The sequence below is a fragment of the Bufo bufo genome, unplaced genomic scaffold, assembly GCF_905171765.1.
Source record: "Bufo bufo unplaced genomic scaffold, aBufBuf1.1, whole genome shotgun sequence".
In the NCBI taxonomy this organism is placed as follows: domain Eukaryota; kingdom Metazoa; phylum Chordata; class Amphibia; order Anura; family Bufonidae; genus Bufo; species Bufo bufo.
The window spans coordinates 3,265-22,898 of NW_024400683.1; the positions used below are offsets into that span (position 1 = coordinate 3,265).

Consider the following 19,634-nt stretch of genomic DNA (forward strand, 5'->3'; position numbering starts at 1 on the left):
TGTGAGGGGTCAGACATTGCTGTGTCTATGGCCCCCGGACCCTGATGAGCTCGGCACGGTCTTGACGGTTGCTGTGTCCCCCCTATTGTGCACCCCCCTGACCCTCAGTTGCTGTGTCCCCCCTATTGTGCGCCCCCCGCAGCCTCCTGACCCTCAGTTGCTGTGTCCCCCCTATTGTGCGCCCCCCGCAGCCTCCTGACCCGCAGTTGCTGTGTCCCCCCTATTGTGCGCCCCCCGCAGCCTCCTGACCCCCAGTTGCTGTGTCCCCCCTATTGTGCGCCCCCCGCAGCCTCCTGACCCTCAGTTGCTGTGTCCCCCCTATTGTGCGCCCCCCGCAGCCTCCTGACCCCCAGTTGCTATGTTCCCCCTATTGTGCGCCCCCCGCAGCCTCCTGACCCCCAGTTGCTGTGTCCCCCCTATTGTGCGCCCCCCGCAGCCTCCTGACCCCCAGTTGCTGTGTCCCCCCTATTGTGCGCCCCCCGCAGCCTCCTGACCCTCAGTTGCTGTGTCCCCCCTATTGTGCGCCCCCCGCATCCTTCTGACCCCCCCAGTCTGGAAGATTCCAGGTCGGAGCAGGGGGCGGAGCCAGAGCAGCATCTTTGTGGCTTTTCCTTGTTTGCAAGTGAAACACAAGCCAGAGCGGGAGGAGGAGAGGAGCCGCCAGCAGCACTGCAGCCGACAGCCTCACTATGCCCCGCTGAGCGCTGCCAGTGCCCGATCACCCGCCGCGGTCCGTCAGCATGGCCCAGGAGCGCCTCCAGCCCCGGCTGTGTCACATCCAGAAAGGGGAGCAGGGCTACGGCTTCCACCTGCACGGAGAGAAGAACAAGACCGGACAGTACATCCGCAAGGTAGAGCCTGGCTCCCCGGCGGAGCTGGCCGGCCTGAGCGCTGGGGACCGGGTGCTGGAAGTCAACGGGGCGAACGTGGAGAAGGAGACCCATCATCAGGTATGATAACAGGAGAGTGGGGTCACCCGGACGGGTGTATACCGGAGAGTGAGGGTCACCCGGACGGGTGTATACTGGAGAGTGAGGGTCACCCGGACGGGTGTATACTGGAGAGTGGGGGTCACCCGGACGGGTGTATACTGGAGAGTGGGGGTCTCCCGGACGGGTGTATACAAGAGAGTGAGGGTCACCAGGACGGGTGTATACTGGAGAGTGGGGGTCTCCCGGATTGGTCGGTGTATACTGGAGAGTGGGGGTCACCCGGACGGGTGTATACTGGAGAGTCGGGCACCTGGACTGGTGTATACCGGAGAGTGGGGCACCTAGACCTGTGTATACTGGAGAGTGGGGGTCTCCCGGACGGGTGTATACTGGAGAGTCGGGCACCTGGACTGGTGTATACCGGAGAGTCGGGCACCTGGACTGGTGTATACCAGAGAGAGGGGGTCACCCGGACGGGTGTATACTGGAGAGTGAGGGTCACCTGGACCGGTCGGTGTATACTGGTGAGTGGGGTCAGTTAGACATCTGTATACCGTACACCTCACTCACCCCTGATTTATGATACACTGTACACTGGGGACTATAGTTATAGATAGAATATACCACTGTCACCTCCACTTCTAATAGTTGCAGTAACATCATAACGCAGTGGAGATGGCGCTTACCTCTCCTCAAGTGTAACTGGTTATATAGCGGGCAGACTACACGTATAGTATATATATATTCTGTGTACTGGACTTGTAGTGGCTGCTTTTCACTATTATAAGATTCCACCCTGTACATTATACCCTCACCACAGCAGAGGGGCACTGCATACCCCCATATAGTCACATCATTACCCGTCATGTGCACTGATACCATGTATACAGTCACCGGGATACAGTTGTGCAGAAGGGGATCTGTCTGTCATATCTGTCTGTCATATCTGTCTGTCATATCTGTCTGTCATATCTGTCTGTCATATCTGTCTGTCATATCTATCTGTCATATCTGTCTGTCATATCTATCTATTTATTTATCTACCTCATGATATTATATCTCTGGATCACATTATTAGAGTTTTCTGGTGGTAACTACCCCATCATCATATCAAGATAGATGAGTTTTGGATATTATGATTCCCTGTCTTCTCCATACCACCCTCTCCTCATGTCACAGGAGTCTGGGAAGCTGAGGTTTGAGGAGCTGTTTGATGGCTTCCCGACACTTGAGAGCTGCTGCCGCTGTTCTCGTGACATAATTGGTGATTACGGTCATCCTCATATACACTTCAGACTCCAGTACTATAGATCCACCGTCTGCTCTAGATGGAGCCTTTTACATCAGCCATACTTTGATTTTTTTGATTGACTCCTCCACCACCACATCTTCTCTGAGATAAGCCGTGGCTGGGTTCTTGGCACCATTTCTTTCCCTTCATCCATAAGACGTATCACCTAAGGATGTGGATTTTGGAGATGATAAATCTCAGTTTACACCCTGTGGCACTATTCTGGCATGTGTATGGGATGTGGGGAGGGATGGCTGTAGGGTGAATGATCCTTCTAAAGTGTATGGTCAGCCTTTCCAAGCGATAGCAATAGAGGCTTTATCAATGGCTGTGGTGAGAAGAGAGCCTAGCCCTGGCTCTGGTTGGCATTACCCCTTTCCCATAAGCTTCAATGGACCTTCCCCATGTCAGTAGGCCCTGTAATGTAAGTAAAAAACCAAGAAGGCCTAAAGGTCCCTCTGCCCCTTTGTTCTTGGAGACACATGAGCCTGAAAAGGGGGTACGGTGGAAGAAACAAGGGGCAGCGTTTATCCCCTTGTAATCTGGAACGAACTGAATAGTCCTGAAAGCTGGAGAACCGTTTTTGGACCCCATCCCTCCTGTTCTTGGTATTACAAAACAAGGAGCCACCAGAGGAACCACCAGAGGAGACCAAAGTGAAGGTCCCACCATGAGTCTTTTTATAGGGACACCACCCAAAACATATTACATCTAGCAAATGGAAGGTGGTCCAAGTCAGAAGCCCCCCTGTGTAGACTTAAAAGGCTCTACTGGGTGGTGACTATATGGAATATATTCTATGAGGAAGCTTTTCTAAGGCCCCCTTCACACGGGCGTCGCGGGTGAGGGCCGGATGCGATGCAGGTGCGTTCAGGGAAAATCGTGCGAGTAGGCACTCAATTTCAGTCAGTTTTGACTGCGATTGCATTCCGTTCTTCAGTTTTTTCCGCGCGAGTGTAATGCGTTTTGCACGCGCGTGAGAAAAAACTGAATGTGGTACCCAGACCCGAACCCGGACTTCTTCACTGAAGTTCGGGTTTGGGTTCGGTGTTCTGTAGATTTGATTATTTTCCATTATAACGTGATTATAAGGGTAAATAATAGCATTCTTTAATACAGAATGCTAAGTATAATGTCAATTGAGGGTTACAAAAATAATAAAAACATTACTCACCTCATCCACTTGATCGCGCAGCCGGGATCCTCTTCTTTGTTCTTCTTGAAGGACCTGCGAAAGGACCTTCGCTGACGTCATCGCGCTCAACATGTGGTGAGCGCGGTGACGTCAGCACGGGTCCTGCTGAATGAAGATAGAAGTCCGGGTTCGGGTCTGGGTACCACATTCAGTTTTTTCTCACGCGCGTGTAAAATGCATTGCACTCGCGCGAAAAAAACTGAACAACGGAACGCAATCGCAGTGAAAACTGACTAAAATTGCGTGCCTACTCGCACGATTTTCCCTGAACGCACCTGCATCGCATCCGGCCCTCACCCGCGACGCCCGTGTGAAGGGGGCCTAAGTGTTGGCCACTTTTCAGTTGGTGATAGAGAGCTGGACGCGGTCCAGTTGGCAGGGAGCATAGGTATAATAGGCTTGTTGGTCATGGGATTACGGTTATACCACAGGCATGTGAAATGGAAATGAGCGATGTATACACCCTGTGTACCTGTCACTTCTATCTCCGTGTGACCGTGTCTGCACGGCAGGTTGTTTATGGACTGGAGAAGCTGCCATGTTTGATCTGCTCGGTCGCTTTTCATAATGTGTGTTATGCTGGATTATCAATATCTCCTGGTGAAAGAGTCTTGAGGAGGATCTGATCTAAGTGCAGGGTGTTTTAACAGGAAATAAGTAAATATATTTATTCGCTTAGCCTGCTTAAGCCTATTTATTCTCAAATCGTCGAATTCACGTTAAAACCATGTGGGATCATTTATCAAGCTGGTTTAGTTGCCCATAGCAACCAATCAGATTCCACCTTTAATTTTTGACAGATTCTTTTGAAAATGGGCAATGGGCAACTAAACCAGTTATACTTTACACCAGTTTGATAAATGACCCCCATGGTGCCTATTAAAATCTAGGGGCCATGCCTTTTAATGCATGAACATGCTTGTAGTATAGGTTCTGGAATAAGGCTCCATTCACACGTCCGCAAAATGTGTCCGCATCCGTTCCGCAATTTTGCGGAACGGGTGCGGACCCATTCATTTTCTATGGGGACGGAATGGATGCGGACAGTGTGCTGTCTGCAGCCGCAATTGCGGAGCGCGGCCCCGATTTTGGGTCCGCAGCTCCGCAAAAAGATAGAGCATGTCCTATTCTTGTCCGCAGCTTGCGGACAAGAATAGGCACTTCTATGGGGGGTGACGGGCTGGTGTGTTGTGGTCCCGCAATTTGCGGGTTTGCAACACACCACGGACGTGTGAATGTAGCCTAAGAGCGGGGGCGCCCTGCATGCTAACCTCGCCCTGGTAGCTCATTTGACCATATTGTAAGGCCGAGTTCACACGAACGTGTGTGACCCGTGCTGCGGGCCGCAATGCACGATCGCCGGCCGTAGGTCAGCCGCATCGGATCGCGGACCCATTCACTTTAATGGGTCCGCGCTCCGCCCGTTCCGCAAAAAGATAGGACATGTTCTATCTTTTTGCGGAACGGAAGTACGGGACGCAACCCTAGTGCTTCCGAAGGGTCCCGTTCCGTGCGGCCGTTCCGCTATTCCGGATTTGCGGACCCATTGAAGTGAATGGGTCCGCATCCGTGATGCGGAATGCACACGGAACTGTGGGCGTGTATTGCGGCCCGCAATACGGCCACGGATCACACACGTTCGTGTGAACTAGGCCTAAGGACCAGACACCTGCAAACATAAGTCAGGTGTATAAAAGCAGGCGGTGTCTTTGTCTTCTTCGCTTCATCAGGTTAAATGCAGAATCCCGAGATGACCCGAATCTCATGAGAATATCTCGGGATGCTTGAAAACACCTTGTTCAGCCTCGCAGCGCCGTTTGTATTGATCTCCATCTTGACACCGTCAAGCTTTGCAAGCAGCTGATTGGCATTGAGACCCTCTGGCTGTCATAATAGTAAGCTCTGATGGCCAGCCTGTCCTCTTGACGCATCGGGAGTACTGTATACCATTATGTCTCAGGGTTTTTCATTCGACCGTACATCCCATCGGAGGGCCCTGTGGGTCTGGAGGGGGTGGCACTGTACGGCATACAGAGCGATCCTTAGGATCCACATGACGTGAGGCGTCTGTCGTTAAATATCTGCAGTCTCAGCGTGAAGGAGGCGCGATATAATGCCCGTTGGCGCCTAATATAATATAATACTCTAGCTGTACTTGGTGCCAGGGTGGTGCTTCATCAGACGGTCTGATAGGTCACAAAATGGGCGTCGTTTTGGAAAAAGGGCACGCCATTATTTTGGCACAAAATATTGGAGTAACTTTAGCAAGCCATGAGGTGACGAAAGGACGTGTCTATAATTTCTGGCACATATGTCACACAGCCTGCACCACTGTGGTAAATGTGGCACAGTTTGGTCTAGTTTTATGCTGTTGCTCTCCAGCCTTGGGAAAGCCAAGCTTTCGAGCCGCCATCTTTCTCAAGTCCGCCTAGTGATACAGGGATAGCTGGTAATCCCTAACAACCAATTGGAACGCGGCTTTCATTTTTGCAGTGTAGGTTAGAAGATAGAAGCTGGGATCTGATTGGTTGCTATGGGCCACCCTTCCCCTTGCTGCCTGCGCTCTGTTGCCGAGGGCGGCCCTCTGCCTTTACATGTTTCTGCTTCATGGCGTCTGCTGAGGAGATGCCGCCTTCTTGTATAATCGTCTGTCAGTGTATATTGCCTCGCTGTATACATCACGCCACGTGCACACATTGCCGCTGGTGTAAATACGTGACCGCAAACATAGGCGAGGACATTTTCATCCCTCGGTTCTTCTCATTCCTTCCAGTTTTACTAGAGACAGTAAATCGCTCGTTAAAAATGGAAAGCTCCTCATGTTTTTTTTAAAAACAGCTCTGCTTGCTGTCAGTGAATAGGAACATTTCTTTCTTTACATTCCAAGGCCGAAACCCGTGTAGAAACCTTCTATTTCTCACAGCTTGAGGGTTCACTACATTCATATCAAGTCTGGACTCCAGGCTGATATACTTTAGTGTTAGTTCACATGGCGGCTTTTACCTTTGCCGCGTATTCCGTTTTTCAGTTATGGCGGCCCCGCTCATGGATAAACCCCCATTGAATAGAGTTAAACAGTGAGCGGACGCCATGCCAAGAAAGGACACACCTCGTGGCGCAATCACACGTGTTACCCCGCGTCCAACCCACAGTTTTTGGAGCAAAATTCCGCAGGCAAAAAACTCCACGTGAATGGCACCACATTCCGTTTTCAGCCTCCATTTGACCTATGGACGTGTCGGTACAAACGTATTTGCCGTTTGACATGCCACGTTAGGGCCCCGTTCACACAGATGGTTTTTGGCGCTGTTTTTCACACATTTTCGGCACCAAAAAAAAAAACACCTCTAAAAAGCCTCCTATTCAGTTCAATGTGAGGCAGAACTTGCTTTTTCTTCTGCGCTGATTCTCCCATTTGAAATGAATAGGAAGTTAAAAAAAAGGGTCAAAAAACGCGCAGATTCTGCGCAGATTTTTTCAGCGTATTTTTTAGCCACTTATAGTTTCAGCCGTAAGAATGGACATGTCGATTAGTAATTTTTTTCACAATATTGATTACAAATCCGCTGACAAATCTACTCACGTGAACTACGCTGGCAATTTCCCATTGAAATCAGTGGGGGGGGGGGGGGGGGGGGGGGGCGGGGGATGGGGCGGGGGATGGGGGGTCGGTATTGACGTGACCATGCCCAGCGCATATTAGGCAATCGCTTATAAGGCAGTCGCCTAGAACGTGACTTCCCTGACGATGGCTGTGTGTCGTAGGTTTAGCCTGGAGGTGAAGGGGTTACGGAGGGAGCGTGACACTGTGTCTGGCCGTGTCACTGCTGCTGACATAACCCTCGCATTGTGCTCGCCGATCTCTGAGTGACATTGTGTTTGGTTTCGTCATCGTCACTTCATGTCCCGGGACCTTAGCGTTTATTCTTTCCTTACGCTTTTTTATTTTCCATTATTTTATTTTTTTACACCCCCCCTCCCCGTCTGTTTGGGGCTAAAACAAAGTCCTGTTTATGTCGGGCGGCCATGATGATTTTAGAATTGGCTGCTCTTCATCCTGTGCTTTCTGCATGCGCTGAATAGTGTATGCACCTAATCTGAATGTCAGTCTTTACTGCCAGAATTGTATTTGTGAACCAGGAAGATCACGATGAAGAAAACTATCGGTCCCACCCACATAGGAGTCTTCTCCATGACATCCTATACTGCTGACCTATGTGCGTGTCAGTTTTTATTGTAGTTCTGGGATTATATTCGTGAGAAAATCAGAATGATCACTGCTATAGGTCCTGTGCCTATAGGAGAATGCATGGAGGCTTAATACTGCAGCTGTGTATGGGTGTCAGTCTTGACTGTAGTTCTGGTATTGCATTCATGAACTAGTGAGATCAGGATGAACAGTGCTATAGGTCCTGTACCAATAAGAGAATGCATGGAGGATTCATGCTACTGCCCTATAACATGTGTCAGTCTTAACTGTAGGTATGGGATTACATTCATGAGCTTCAGAATGAACAGTGCTATAGGTCTGGAGATTTAAAGGGGTTGTCCTTTCTTCTGAAAACAACACAACCCCTGTCCATGGATTGAGCCACATTGGAGTCAAAGAGGCAGTGGTGCAATTCCACGAACAACCTGTGGACAGGGGTGGTTATGGAGGACCCCTTTAATACTGCTGCTCTGCCTTGTGTCAGACTTGTGCTTTTAGGATTACCTTCATGAACTTGGCGGATCAGGATGAACAGTGCCCATAGGAGAATGCATTTAAATACTGCCCTACCTGTGTGTCAGTCTTAACTGTAGTTCTGGGATTACATTCATGAAGTAGGAAGTTAAACATGATCACTGTTTTGGGTCCTGTGCCCATAGGAGAATGTATGGTGGTTTAATGTTGCAGCTGTATATGTGTGTCAGTCTTGACTGTAGTTCTGGCATTACATTCATGAACTAGGAGGTACAGGATGAAAAGCGCTATACCATTTTCCCAGATAGCAGAGAACATGGCGTTTGAATGGAGCCTTTGACTGAAGATGAAGGAGCATTTGGGAGGAGTGTGGCATCCGAGTCATTCCAGGGGAGGGATCGGCAACCTCCGCTACTCCAGCTGCTCTGAAACTACAACTCCCAGAATCCGCCTTTTACTTCTGTAGGAGTTACAAGTAGAGTACGCATGCTGGGGGTTGTAGTCTCACAGCAGCTAGTGTGCAGAAGGTTGCCAACCCTCAGTCCGGGGCAAAGACCCTTACCGAATACAACTTATAACAAAAAGTAGAGTTCCCCTTTAAATTGTATTTCTGCGCTGCGCGGATGGTGACACCCAGTCTCACAGCTGGCTGAAAGCTGGCATTGTTGAGAAGTTGCCCGGTTGGCACGGCCCCCCTGACATTCTCAGGTGTCTAATCCTTATTGTATAGACATAATCGGGCATTGAGGGGAATTGGGACATAGCCATGCGGGGAGGGGGCGTGTAAACCAATTTCCCTGTGACGCAGGCAAGCAAATGACGATTCTGTCCTGGCCGACAGCCATTTAAAGGGACAGCCAACGCAAAACTGATACACTGAGGGGGCAGAGCATGACTGAAGAATTTGAAAAACACCAAAGAGATCATGCCTGTGTCATGCTCCGCCCCCTCGGAGTGCCCCTTTAAAACCTTAACAATTACAGTTTCCCAGAAAATTCTGGACCTCACAAACTTTTAAACTTCTGTCCTACTTTTGAGGGAACCAAGCGGTGAGAACCTGCATAATGGGCCTGGTGCCCAAAAGAGGAGAACAATGATCATTGTCCCTAAGAAAAGCTTTTCCATAAATAAGTCCGGGTGTGGTGAACACCGGGGCCCCCAGGGGGATACCCTGGCCCCTAAGACCGGGTAAACAAAGTCCTGGACTAAGACAGTATCAAAATGAAAGCCGACTCGTGCCCTGTCCTCTGGGTCTGGCACCGGGGCGGGCAGGTGGTCCGCTATGTGTATGCTTCCATATGGGGGGAACCCATACAAGAGGCTACTGCTTTAAGAGGGTCTTCTGGTTTTATGTAAGTAAAGCTTAAAGGGGTATTCCCACTTTATGATGTCTTATTTATTGGTTAAGCGATCATGAGAATGAAGGGGCTGCAAGCTGATTTAGTGATACGGACCCCTCAGGGTCAAACGGGCGTGACTGGCTACAGTATAGGGCCATTTGGCCGCCCCATCATATCCTAGTGATGAGGGATGGAATACCCCTTTAAGGAAAAGTACTGCAGCTTTGTGATATACTTTGTGTTAAAGTTTTTCACAGTTTTCAAGACCTCTGCTTGTTGTGAGAAAATGAAAATGTGGCCATTCGAGAGATGGCAGCCATCCCAGGTTAGCCCCGCAGGCAAATAGGGTTAAACAAGAGCAAATTTCCCTGGTTAGGGGTGTGTCGGTGACAACCAGCAGCAGATCTTTATGTAAAGTGGGAGCCCGCTGTCGCCGTAGTAACTTGTCGCTTTTCTTTTTGTCTCAGGTGGTGCAGCGCATTAAAGCCATAGAGAATGAGACGCGATTGCTGGTCATAGACAGAGAGGCGGACGAGTTCCGGCGCCTCTCACAATCCAGCTCGCCCCCTGAATCCCAGCCGAACTCCAGTGCCCCGTCCTCCCCGACAGTGGGCAACAATAACGGCGAGATATGGAAGACGAACGAGGACACAAGCCTCGAGGACCAGCTGCAAAATAACCACAGCACCGAGAACGGCAAACAGGTAAGAGCCACGTGATGTCACGTTCACAGGCGGCTATGCACGCACACGTCAGCTGATAACGTGGCAGAGGTTTACACATGGAAGATTTTTCTGCAAATTTCGCACGTGCAACCAGTTGGCAGTAATCTGCATGCAGTTACGGTGGCCGCGCCGTGTGCGGTGGCCGCGCCGTATTGTGTTCACTCAGCTTTCACATTCACACAACCGTATGTATTTTGCAATCCAGAAAACGCAGGTCCTCAAAAATTACGGATGACGTCCATGTTGCATCCATCGTAACAATGCCTATTCTTGTCCGCAAAACTGACAAGAATAGGGAATGTTCTATTTTTTTGCGGGGCCGCGGAAATGGACACGTATGCGGACAGCACACACTGTGCATTCCTTCTTTTTTTGCGGACCCGTAGAAATGTGCGATCCGCAGAAATACAGGTATACTCGCCTACCCAGTTGCAGGGCAGCTGGGTAGGTGAGCATGCTAAACAGAACCCCACTTATCTTTTCAACAGTCCCGCTTCCAGCACGGCGGCTCCCGTCTCTGGAGCTGAAGTGTGACGTGCCATCTACATGCAGATACCGCTGCCGACGAATCGCTGTCCTCAGCGGTAATGTGACGTGAGCGGCATGTGACCACTGAGCCGGGTGTATAGTAGAAAGTCATGTCTTTACCCACTAATCACAAGGCTTGTGGGGGAGGGGTGAGAACGGGAGCACATGGTACAGTCGGGGCAGCGCATGCTAGAGCGTGGCCTGTCGTTTCGATATCGGAGATCGGAGCAGTGATTTGATTGGTTGCTTGCTAACGAGGAAAGCACTATTGGCATGCGTTGGTCCGTGGAGCTGCTTCACTCCCAGCACTCTGTTTACAGTATCCCAGGGGCCCGTGCTTTCTGTTGGGGGTCTGTTTCCTCTCCCCTGCCCCCGCTTCCTCATACTACACGCTCCCTCGTAGTTTGGGATTTGTTGCAGAACTTGGAGCCTTGACATAAAGCAGAGCCGGGAGCTAAGTGTTCGGGATGGGAGGGGGGAGCTGCGTAAAATCTGGTGATTCCTCTCTCCTAAAGGAACTGAAGTGACCCGTGACAGTAGGAAGTAGACGTGTAACGTGTTTGTTTTTCTGCTCAGTACCTGGCAAGACGCTGGCGCAACCGTATATACAAGGCCGGGGCGGCATGAGCAGTTTTTAGGTGACGATGGCCAGTGGTGGTTTTAAGCATTGCTCGTAGTTTAGAATTATTCTCTTTGCTCCAATGGATGTCAACTCTCCATTTACTGACACGCATCTGGTGAGCAGCCAGTCTGAGCACACCGAGCTTCAGTATAAAGCATGAGGGAAGGGCAAAGCAACAGTCTGGGTATATCTGTTCATTGATATTCATCTGGTGAGCTTGCGCTTATACACAGAAGCCAATCTGAGCACACCAAGCTTCAGTATAAAGCATGAGGGAAGGGCAAAGCAACAGCCTGAATATCCGCATTCCATACATTGATATTCATTTGGTGAGGTGATCTTGTATTTATACAGAGGAGCCAATCTAAGCCCACCGAGCTGCAGTATAAAGCATGATGAATGAACGGAGCAAGAGCCTGAGCCCTTGATGGAGCCACAAGGTGGATTTCAGCCCACCTCTCAGACTCCAATAGACAGTGTAGCTAGGCTGGAGTCATTGATAAAAAGCCAACCACCGTGAATGATATGCACTCAACAGTTGGTGGATAATAGCGCAGGGAAGCTGCAGGAAGGTTAACCTAGGGAAGCGTTGAGGTCTCCTACAATTTGGGTTAATAAAGCCCTGGCTTAGGCCTGTCTCACACTGCCGGCATAGTTCAGGCAGAGAACAGCCTGGCGGAGCTATCTGGCATCACCAGATGTTACTGGATGCCCTCCGGCCCCATTGACTATAATCTATCTGGGATTCAGCTGCAGAGGTGTGTGGGGGGGGGGGGGGGTCCTCTATTCGGGATCCTCATCTCTTGGCCATAGTGGAGAAAGGTTACAAAGAGCGTCTCTCGCTCTGGAGGACCTGCCCTGTCCTGCATTACCACTCAGTGGGAGCTGTGTAATGCTTCATTTTCCCTGTGGTGGCGCTGCGGGGAAACCGAACACTTACTGTCGGGTTTCCCCCCTAATAACAGGTGATCGCTGGGGGGGCAGCACTTTCTTGAGACCCTTCAGACGAGTAGGGGGTTATCCTAAGTGCACAACCCCTTATAGTATATAGGAAATATTGACAGGTCTACATGCACAGCATTTCAGTTTATGCATTGTTTTCTGGGGTCGGTTGATGAAAAAAGACCCCAAAAAAAAAAAAAACACAGTTGAAGGAGCCCTAACAGGGTAAAATAATTGGAAATGTTCTTCCTTAGTGGCGGGCGAGAGTAGTTACTGACTTTACTGGCTCCTGTGCAACACATAAAAATATATGGGCCATAAACCACAGTCACGTTCCCTCAGCCTCCTCCGTGGTCATTGACCTCCGTGCTCCAGGTAATACGCCCATATTGGCTGCGTGCCTTGGATGCAAACATGGACGGCTGAGTGCAGAGGTGACGGTCATGTCTGCAGCGCTTCCATGAGAGCAGCGTCCCCCCTCCCTGGTGGCAGGCCTTCGACCTGGGGACTGCCATATAATTGAGTTAGCGTCTGTAATGAGGCTGAATATAGAATCTCTTAGGATCACACATACTGCCGCTCTTCTACCTCCCTCATATCATGCAGGTAACTGTATGGTGGTGTCTACGGGGAGTGCCGACAGCTGGGATATCACTTCTCTGTGCAAATAATTACATTCTCAGAAGAGATCTGCTCCCGGAGTCACATTTTATTTGATTAGAATGAGCCCTCTTGTCATAGAAACCATCAACAAGCAGGTTAGCTGCAGCTCACGGATCATATTATGGATCTTTTGGCCCTGCAGCTGAGTACTGTGAATGACAAATGGTTAAAAATTACTGTTTTTGTGTCCGCAGATCTATGCATTAGGGATCATGCACTCGACCATTGTTGTTTTGCGGTCCGCAAATTGCGGATTCGCAAAACACGGATACCGGCCATGTGCGTTCTGCATCCAGCCCATAATAGAACAGTCCTATCCTTGTCCGTAATGCAGACAATAATAGGACATGTTCTATTTATTTATTTCTTTTTGCAGAATGGACGTACGGACATGTAATGCACACAGAGTAATTTCCGTTTCTTTTGCAACCCCATCAAAGTGAATGGTTCCACGTACTGCCTGCAAAAAAAAACAGAATGGACACGGACAAAAATTTTTTTTGTCTGCATAAGCCCTTACCCACAATCTGAACCCCTTTAAAGAGCACCTGTAAGAAGGATCAACCCTACTAAAGCAGACATGCCGTCTGGTGGGGTCGATCCTGACGATTAAAAATGATACCTGTCTTTTGAAAATCGGTTGCAGCGTTCCCAAGAAGAAGAAAAAATACTTTTATTCTTTATGCAAATGAGGGCCTCAGTGCACCAAGGGGCGGGGCCTAGTCACTCAGTGCTGGCCACGCCCTTCGTCCACTGAAGTCATCATTTGCATAAAGAATACATATTTTTTTTCTCTGTAATGCCTCAACCAATTTTCACAAGACAGATATCACTTTAATCCGCAGGATCAACCCCACCTGGCACCATGTCCGGTTTAGTAGGGTTGATTCTGCTGCCATATATTCTTATGTGGTGGTGCTGCTGGCAGTAAAGACTATACATCAGTATGGGTAGACTTGCTGTAAGTTTGTTGGGATCGGCGGATAAAAATGGACACCTTGTGCTAGGGGGCGGAGCATGACATTAAAAGGAATCAATGTCATGCTCCGCCCCCTCATTAGTCAAGTCGCAGTGTGTTAGTTTTGCCTGGCTTGATTTACGCACTCTCTTATAGGAGTGGGTAAATCCTGCACATGTGCTGTATACACAAAACGGTAGTGTATCTAGCGTTATTGTTACACGTCGTCATTTTATTTCACTTTTCCTCACTCACTTTTCATGCTCCACAAGGTTCCGGGTTTTTCTGCCAAGGCTGAACAGTAAGATGTTCATTGCACAAATCAGACTAATTATCCGGGAACGCGGTAACCGCCGGATCTTGTTTCCTAGTTAATTGCAATTATATCCTGAGCTTTTCATCTTGGTTTATTTTTGTTATATTGAGCTGTGTGAACGGTACCGGGATGTGAAGATCTAGGGTCTGCTGATGATGGTCAAAAACGGATGACCTGCAGGTAAATACCGAGAAGCAGTGGGCAATACCTGGATTATAAAGCCTGTGCGTGGCCTGTGTGCCCTGAGGAACTTTACAGTAGTCCTATGGGTGGGATGTTTTTTTTTAAGCTGGCCATACACTGAAGAAGGCTGCTAGTTGGTCATATAGCCATGTAAGTGGCTACCACCAACAATGAGTCATCCTGAAGGTTCTCAGTCCTTACCTGGATTGATCGTTCAGCACCATAAGCTTCAGCTTAGAACCTATCCTTGCCTTCTGTCATTAGTCAACCAATAATGGCAGATGACTGGTGAAGAAAACTAAGTGTTCAGTTCTTATGTCTATGGCCCACTTTTTGTTAGACTGGTTCATTAGGTCCACCAGAAGAACCATTTTGGGGGCCATCCTCCATCTATACTAGGTCAAAAAGATTATTATAAGTTCTCAAAATGTGGACCCGTTAGGCCCATTTCTGTTTCTGAGCCTAGCCTATCCCCTGGTGTTTTGGTGGACCAGTCCAAACCTTAGGTCCACCTTAGAGAAGCTCATCAAGTCTTATCTGGTTGTTCTGAATGACATGCATAAGACACTGAGATACCACCACGGCGGCACTTGTCCCATCAACAACACTTTTACTCTTCTTCCTTCGATGCCACTTTTATTGATCTGCCTTCCCCTGAGTGACAAGAAACCATCGTGAGGGAACATCACAAGGACTCCACCACCGTAGCCTAGATGAAGACGTAATCTACAATTTAGTAGGCCAACTCCTTAGACCGCAGTGTAAATCTACATCACTTCAGATGGCATTGTGACCACATCGGCCATAATTTTGAACTTCGTCATATTCAGTGCCGAGAAAGTTCAAGTGAGATTTAAGGCACAATGGCGCACACACCCTGGATGACACATTCTCAGTCCCGCTCAGAATCGGTACGAATGGCTTCATGATGGGACTGCACCTGACTCATGTTCCGCTCACTTCTCTTCTTTTCCACGTCGTGTCATGGGTATATTCCCTACCATAGTCGTGCTCTGTGTTGCAATCCGATGTTACTGCTGTCAACAAAGCTTGCACTGAAAGAAACTCGCCCTCGGGGCGTCATGCTCGTAGAGACTCCGCTGGTATTTAGATGACGTACATGAAGAATGCACCCACTACTTAGTGTGGACACGTTGTTATACAGGTTGAATTAAACTCCCAGTCCTAGTGGTCCAGCCATTCAATTTCTTAATACCTGTTTATTTTGGGTGGACCTCGATAACATGCCCCTGTGGTTCAACTACGTGAGTGACGCCATCTTGGAATTTGGGTTGTGCCCTCTTCTAAGACAAGGGCCATAGACTTGATGGAAAAGAATGGAGAAAGCCATGAACTGAGGGTTAGTGGTAATCGCTGGTGCCTCCAACATCGTTGAGAAGAACATATCCCCTAAATATGGAAGACCATGAAGCCCAGTATAGGCTCACATATAAGTAGCTTGAATCATGTGGCGTTTTAAATATCCATAACATATCGGCGGTATCTTTCCACTCAGGGCCTGAGAACATCTCTTTCTGAGAACATGTGACGACTTCTAGCCAAATTTTCAAGGTTCTCGGTAACTGATTAAACATGTTTATTTGCTTTTGTTCCTGTTGACTCAGGAATTTGAGATGTCGATGGTTGTTGCACCATGTTGGTTGACTCCAGTTTATCTTTTCCTGTTTTGAGGTGTTGGTCCCTTCATCCAAGTCTCCGACTCCCATGTTGCCGCCAGCTTGAGGACCACCCTAGAGATGGTTTCCTACTGCTCAGAGCCCCATCATTTCATTATGTGGTTTTTGTTTTTTTGTTCTCCCAAGGCAGATTTGATCAAGGAGAAGTGGCCTTCAATTCCGCCCAGGATGGGGTGGTCCACCTAGTCTCTGCCCTGATAATCTGTTGTGGTAAAATTACATCTTAATTGGCCATCACCCAAATCTACACAAAACTGGCCCCGATCCAGACCACAGATCTTATCCAGCTGAAGTCAGGAGCCATTGTATGTGTAGAAACCTGAATTTTAATAATAGGCTTTTGTCCCAGCAAGGTTGTCTAACATGAAGAGTTTGTGGTTCCTGTTGTGCAGCAGTCCCTGATTAGTCCTGAACCCAATAGAGAAGATGAACCTAGTTGTATTGGATCCAAATGTTAGAAAAGTTTTGCCTACATGTATTTAAAAGAATATCTGAAATTCTACAGCTGCTAAATATGGACTATAAAGTACAGTATCTATCTATCTATCTATCTATCTATCTATCTATCTATCTATCTATCTATCATCTATCCATCCCATATTCTCATATCTATAGATCTCATATCTAAAAAAGAAAACAAGAGCTGCACCGCTAAAATTTGTAGAAATGGTGTGCCGGCGGTTATGAACATGATCAAAAAACTTCCATAAAAATTCCACGGCACAAAAAAATCAGTAATAATGTCTTTTTTTCACCAAAGTGACTTCTCAGTCCTCTTACTGTTACTTTTCTCAAGAAATTAGTGCTTGCGTTGCTTGAGAAAAGTCTCAGTAAGAGAACTGGTGAATAAAGGATTATTTTTTGGGGGAGTGCTGTGGAATTTATTCAATTTTCTGTATCTATCTATCTATCTATCTATCTATCTATCTATCTATCTTCTGTATCTTTTGTATCATTGCATATGTTCCTTTGTCTCTATATGGGATTCGCCATTCTCCCAGAGGAAGTACAGAACACGTATACATGTATATTTGTACGGTCCCTTACCATATTACAGCTGTGTGTCACAGGCCATGACCGGGGAGCGTGTGGAAGGGCAGATATCGCTGGGAGCCGATCCACTTGGAAGAATCCCGTTTCCTGGCTGTGAATGGAGATGAGGGAAGAGTTGTAGCTGCTGCTTAGGACGCCTTTTGTGTTAATTTCATATGGAAGTGATTTTAAGTCAAGTGGCTGTTGTAGACAGAACGTGGATATATGACCGCCCTGAGGATAAAATCAGAGGCATGCTGGTGGCCTGCAGCACACTTCCCAATTACATCACGGGTCTGTTGAAGGGATTGTCCAGGATTAGAAAAACATGGCTGCAGCTCCACAGTCTGTGGGTTGTGTGTGGTATTGCAGCTTGGTTCCATTGAAGTGAATGGAAATGAACTGCAGTACCACATGCAATATTCTACAGTCCTCCTGTAAAGGCATGTTCACACAGTGAATTTTCCATGTGGATTTTGACTTCAGTTTCCAAACAGAAACCATGGCGGGTGTCCGGAAGCAGATTAAACCCATTGAATGGGGCTAATTTGTGCTCGGATTAGCGGCATATAGATTAGAAACCTGCAGCAAATGTATTTTTCCAATGTGCGAAACATGCCTTTAAACAGTTTTTCCCCAGATTTTACCTCTCCCACATACCTGGTAGAAAGAGCTTCTCGTGAAGCCACATCCTATTGTTCTATCCCTGTGGCACAATGTACCGCACGCTGTGTACAGTAAATTTATTTACAGTGTAAATGAGGATTAGTAAATGCTCCGGCGACAGTGGTTGGCGAATGCCCGCTGATTGACTGCGCTGGGACCTTATGGATGCAAAGATGGGTAGCAGCCGATCACATCGCTTCTGTAAAATAGGCGTAATGCTAAATCAACCTTACCTACGGTGTATTATACGCCAGGACGCAAAAAACAAACTAGACCAGCACTTCCAAACAGTATGAAACCAAACATACACTATATGTTGCAGCACACTGCTCCATGCGACACATGCAAACACTGGAGAAACATGGGTTAATCAGAATTGCATTATTACTATACTTACTATATGAATATTAGAAGCTCTTAGTGCATATTTTTGATCACAACTGTGTTGGACCCATCTACCCGAGACAAGGTGGACTCTGCAGATGGGACCTACACTATCGGAATTGCCTCTCCTGTTACTAAAGCTTATATTAGACGGGCCGATAATCTTTAAAGGCTATGTACACCTTTGTGGGTAATTTTTTTTAAAATTATTGCATTGTATTCATTTTGAGCTAAAAATATATATTTTTAATTTGGTCTTTATTAAAAATATGGAGCTCTTTTTTCTGTATAGAGCTGAGATGCTCTAGTGGCACCCTTTGGATTTTCTGTCTTTTCCGTCAGACCAGGAGCTGACAGACTCCTCTCTGCTCTTTGACCTTATAAACATTTAATATAGCTCAGCTCTTATCTTACTGATAAGAATGTAGCTTAAATAAATGTTTATGACCTCTCAGTAGTGTAGATGTCTAAATTGAAAGTATCAGTCACACAGCTAGAAAAACAGTTAACCCTTTGTGACAAAACATCACAATATTTTTAATAAAGGCCAATTGAAAAAATGATTTTTAGCCAAAAATGAGTAACATGCAGTCATAAAAAAAAATTGTCTCCAAAGGTGTACATAGCCTTTAAGTTCATCGTTAACAAGTGTTGGTATGAATGCTTGTTAGCGATGATCTGACGCCGATTACCTAATGAACGAGCAAACTTCATCGGGTAATTGGAATCTTTCAGCAGGTTTAAAAATCATTGTTCAGTGGTCTCCTCCGAAAGTGAGCAGGTGATTGCTGGGAAGGAACACTTCCCTCCCAACAATCGCCTAGATGATCTGTAGGTGTAATATAAGCTTAAAGGGGTTGTCTCATCATAGACAATGGGGGCATATATCGCTAGGATATGCTCCCATTGTCTTATAGGTGCGGGTCCCACCGCTGGGACCCACACTTATATCGAGAAAGGAGCCCCGCAAGGTGGTGGCTGGAGGACTCTGGTCCGACCACCACCAAGCCGGCTCCCCATAGAAGTGAACGGGATCACACCTCGCATGACCGGCCACCGCTCCCATTCACTTCTATGGGCTCAACGGAAATAGCTGAGCCAGCCGGCCCCATAGAAAACGAATAGAGGGCGGCTGTGCATGCGCAGTGCGCCCTCCTTCACTTTCGGGGATCCGTTCTCAATATAGGTGGGACCCGCACCTATAAGACAATGGGAGCATATCCTAGCGATATGCCCCATTGTCTGTCATGAGACAACCCCTTTAATCCTAGGATGATTGTCCTAAATACATGATAGATGTACGTGGTTATAGTCTGATCATGGTATGACCTGAGGTAAACACAGAGCATATAAAAAGCCAGCATTATCAAACTGTCTGAGGTCCCAGATCTGGCTGGTCTGGGGTCGAGCGCCCCCTATTGCAGCAGTCTCGTTGTGTAGTCTGCAGCGCCCCTATAACAGCAGTCTGGATGTGTA

General features: G+C 47.9%; 1 protein-coding gene across 1 annotated transcript; it reads left to right on the forward strand.

Moving 5' to 3' along the window:
• The first annotated feature begins 616 nt into the window (after positions 1-616).
• On the forward strand, positions 617-14,354 carry LOC120984454 (Na(+)/H(+) exchange regulatory cofactor NHE-RF2-like). The gene is made up of 3 exons (XM_040413372.1): positions 617-950; positions 9,910-10,146; positions 14,307-14,354. The coding sequence occupies exons 1-3, from the start codon at positions 741-743 to the stop codon at positions 14,337-14,339; spliced, it is 480 nt and encodes a 159-aa protein (XP_040269306.1). The 5' UTR covers positions 617-740; the 3' UTR covers positions 14,340-14,354.
• The last annotated feature ends 5,280 nt before the right edge of the window (positions 14,355-19,634 follow it).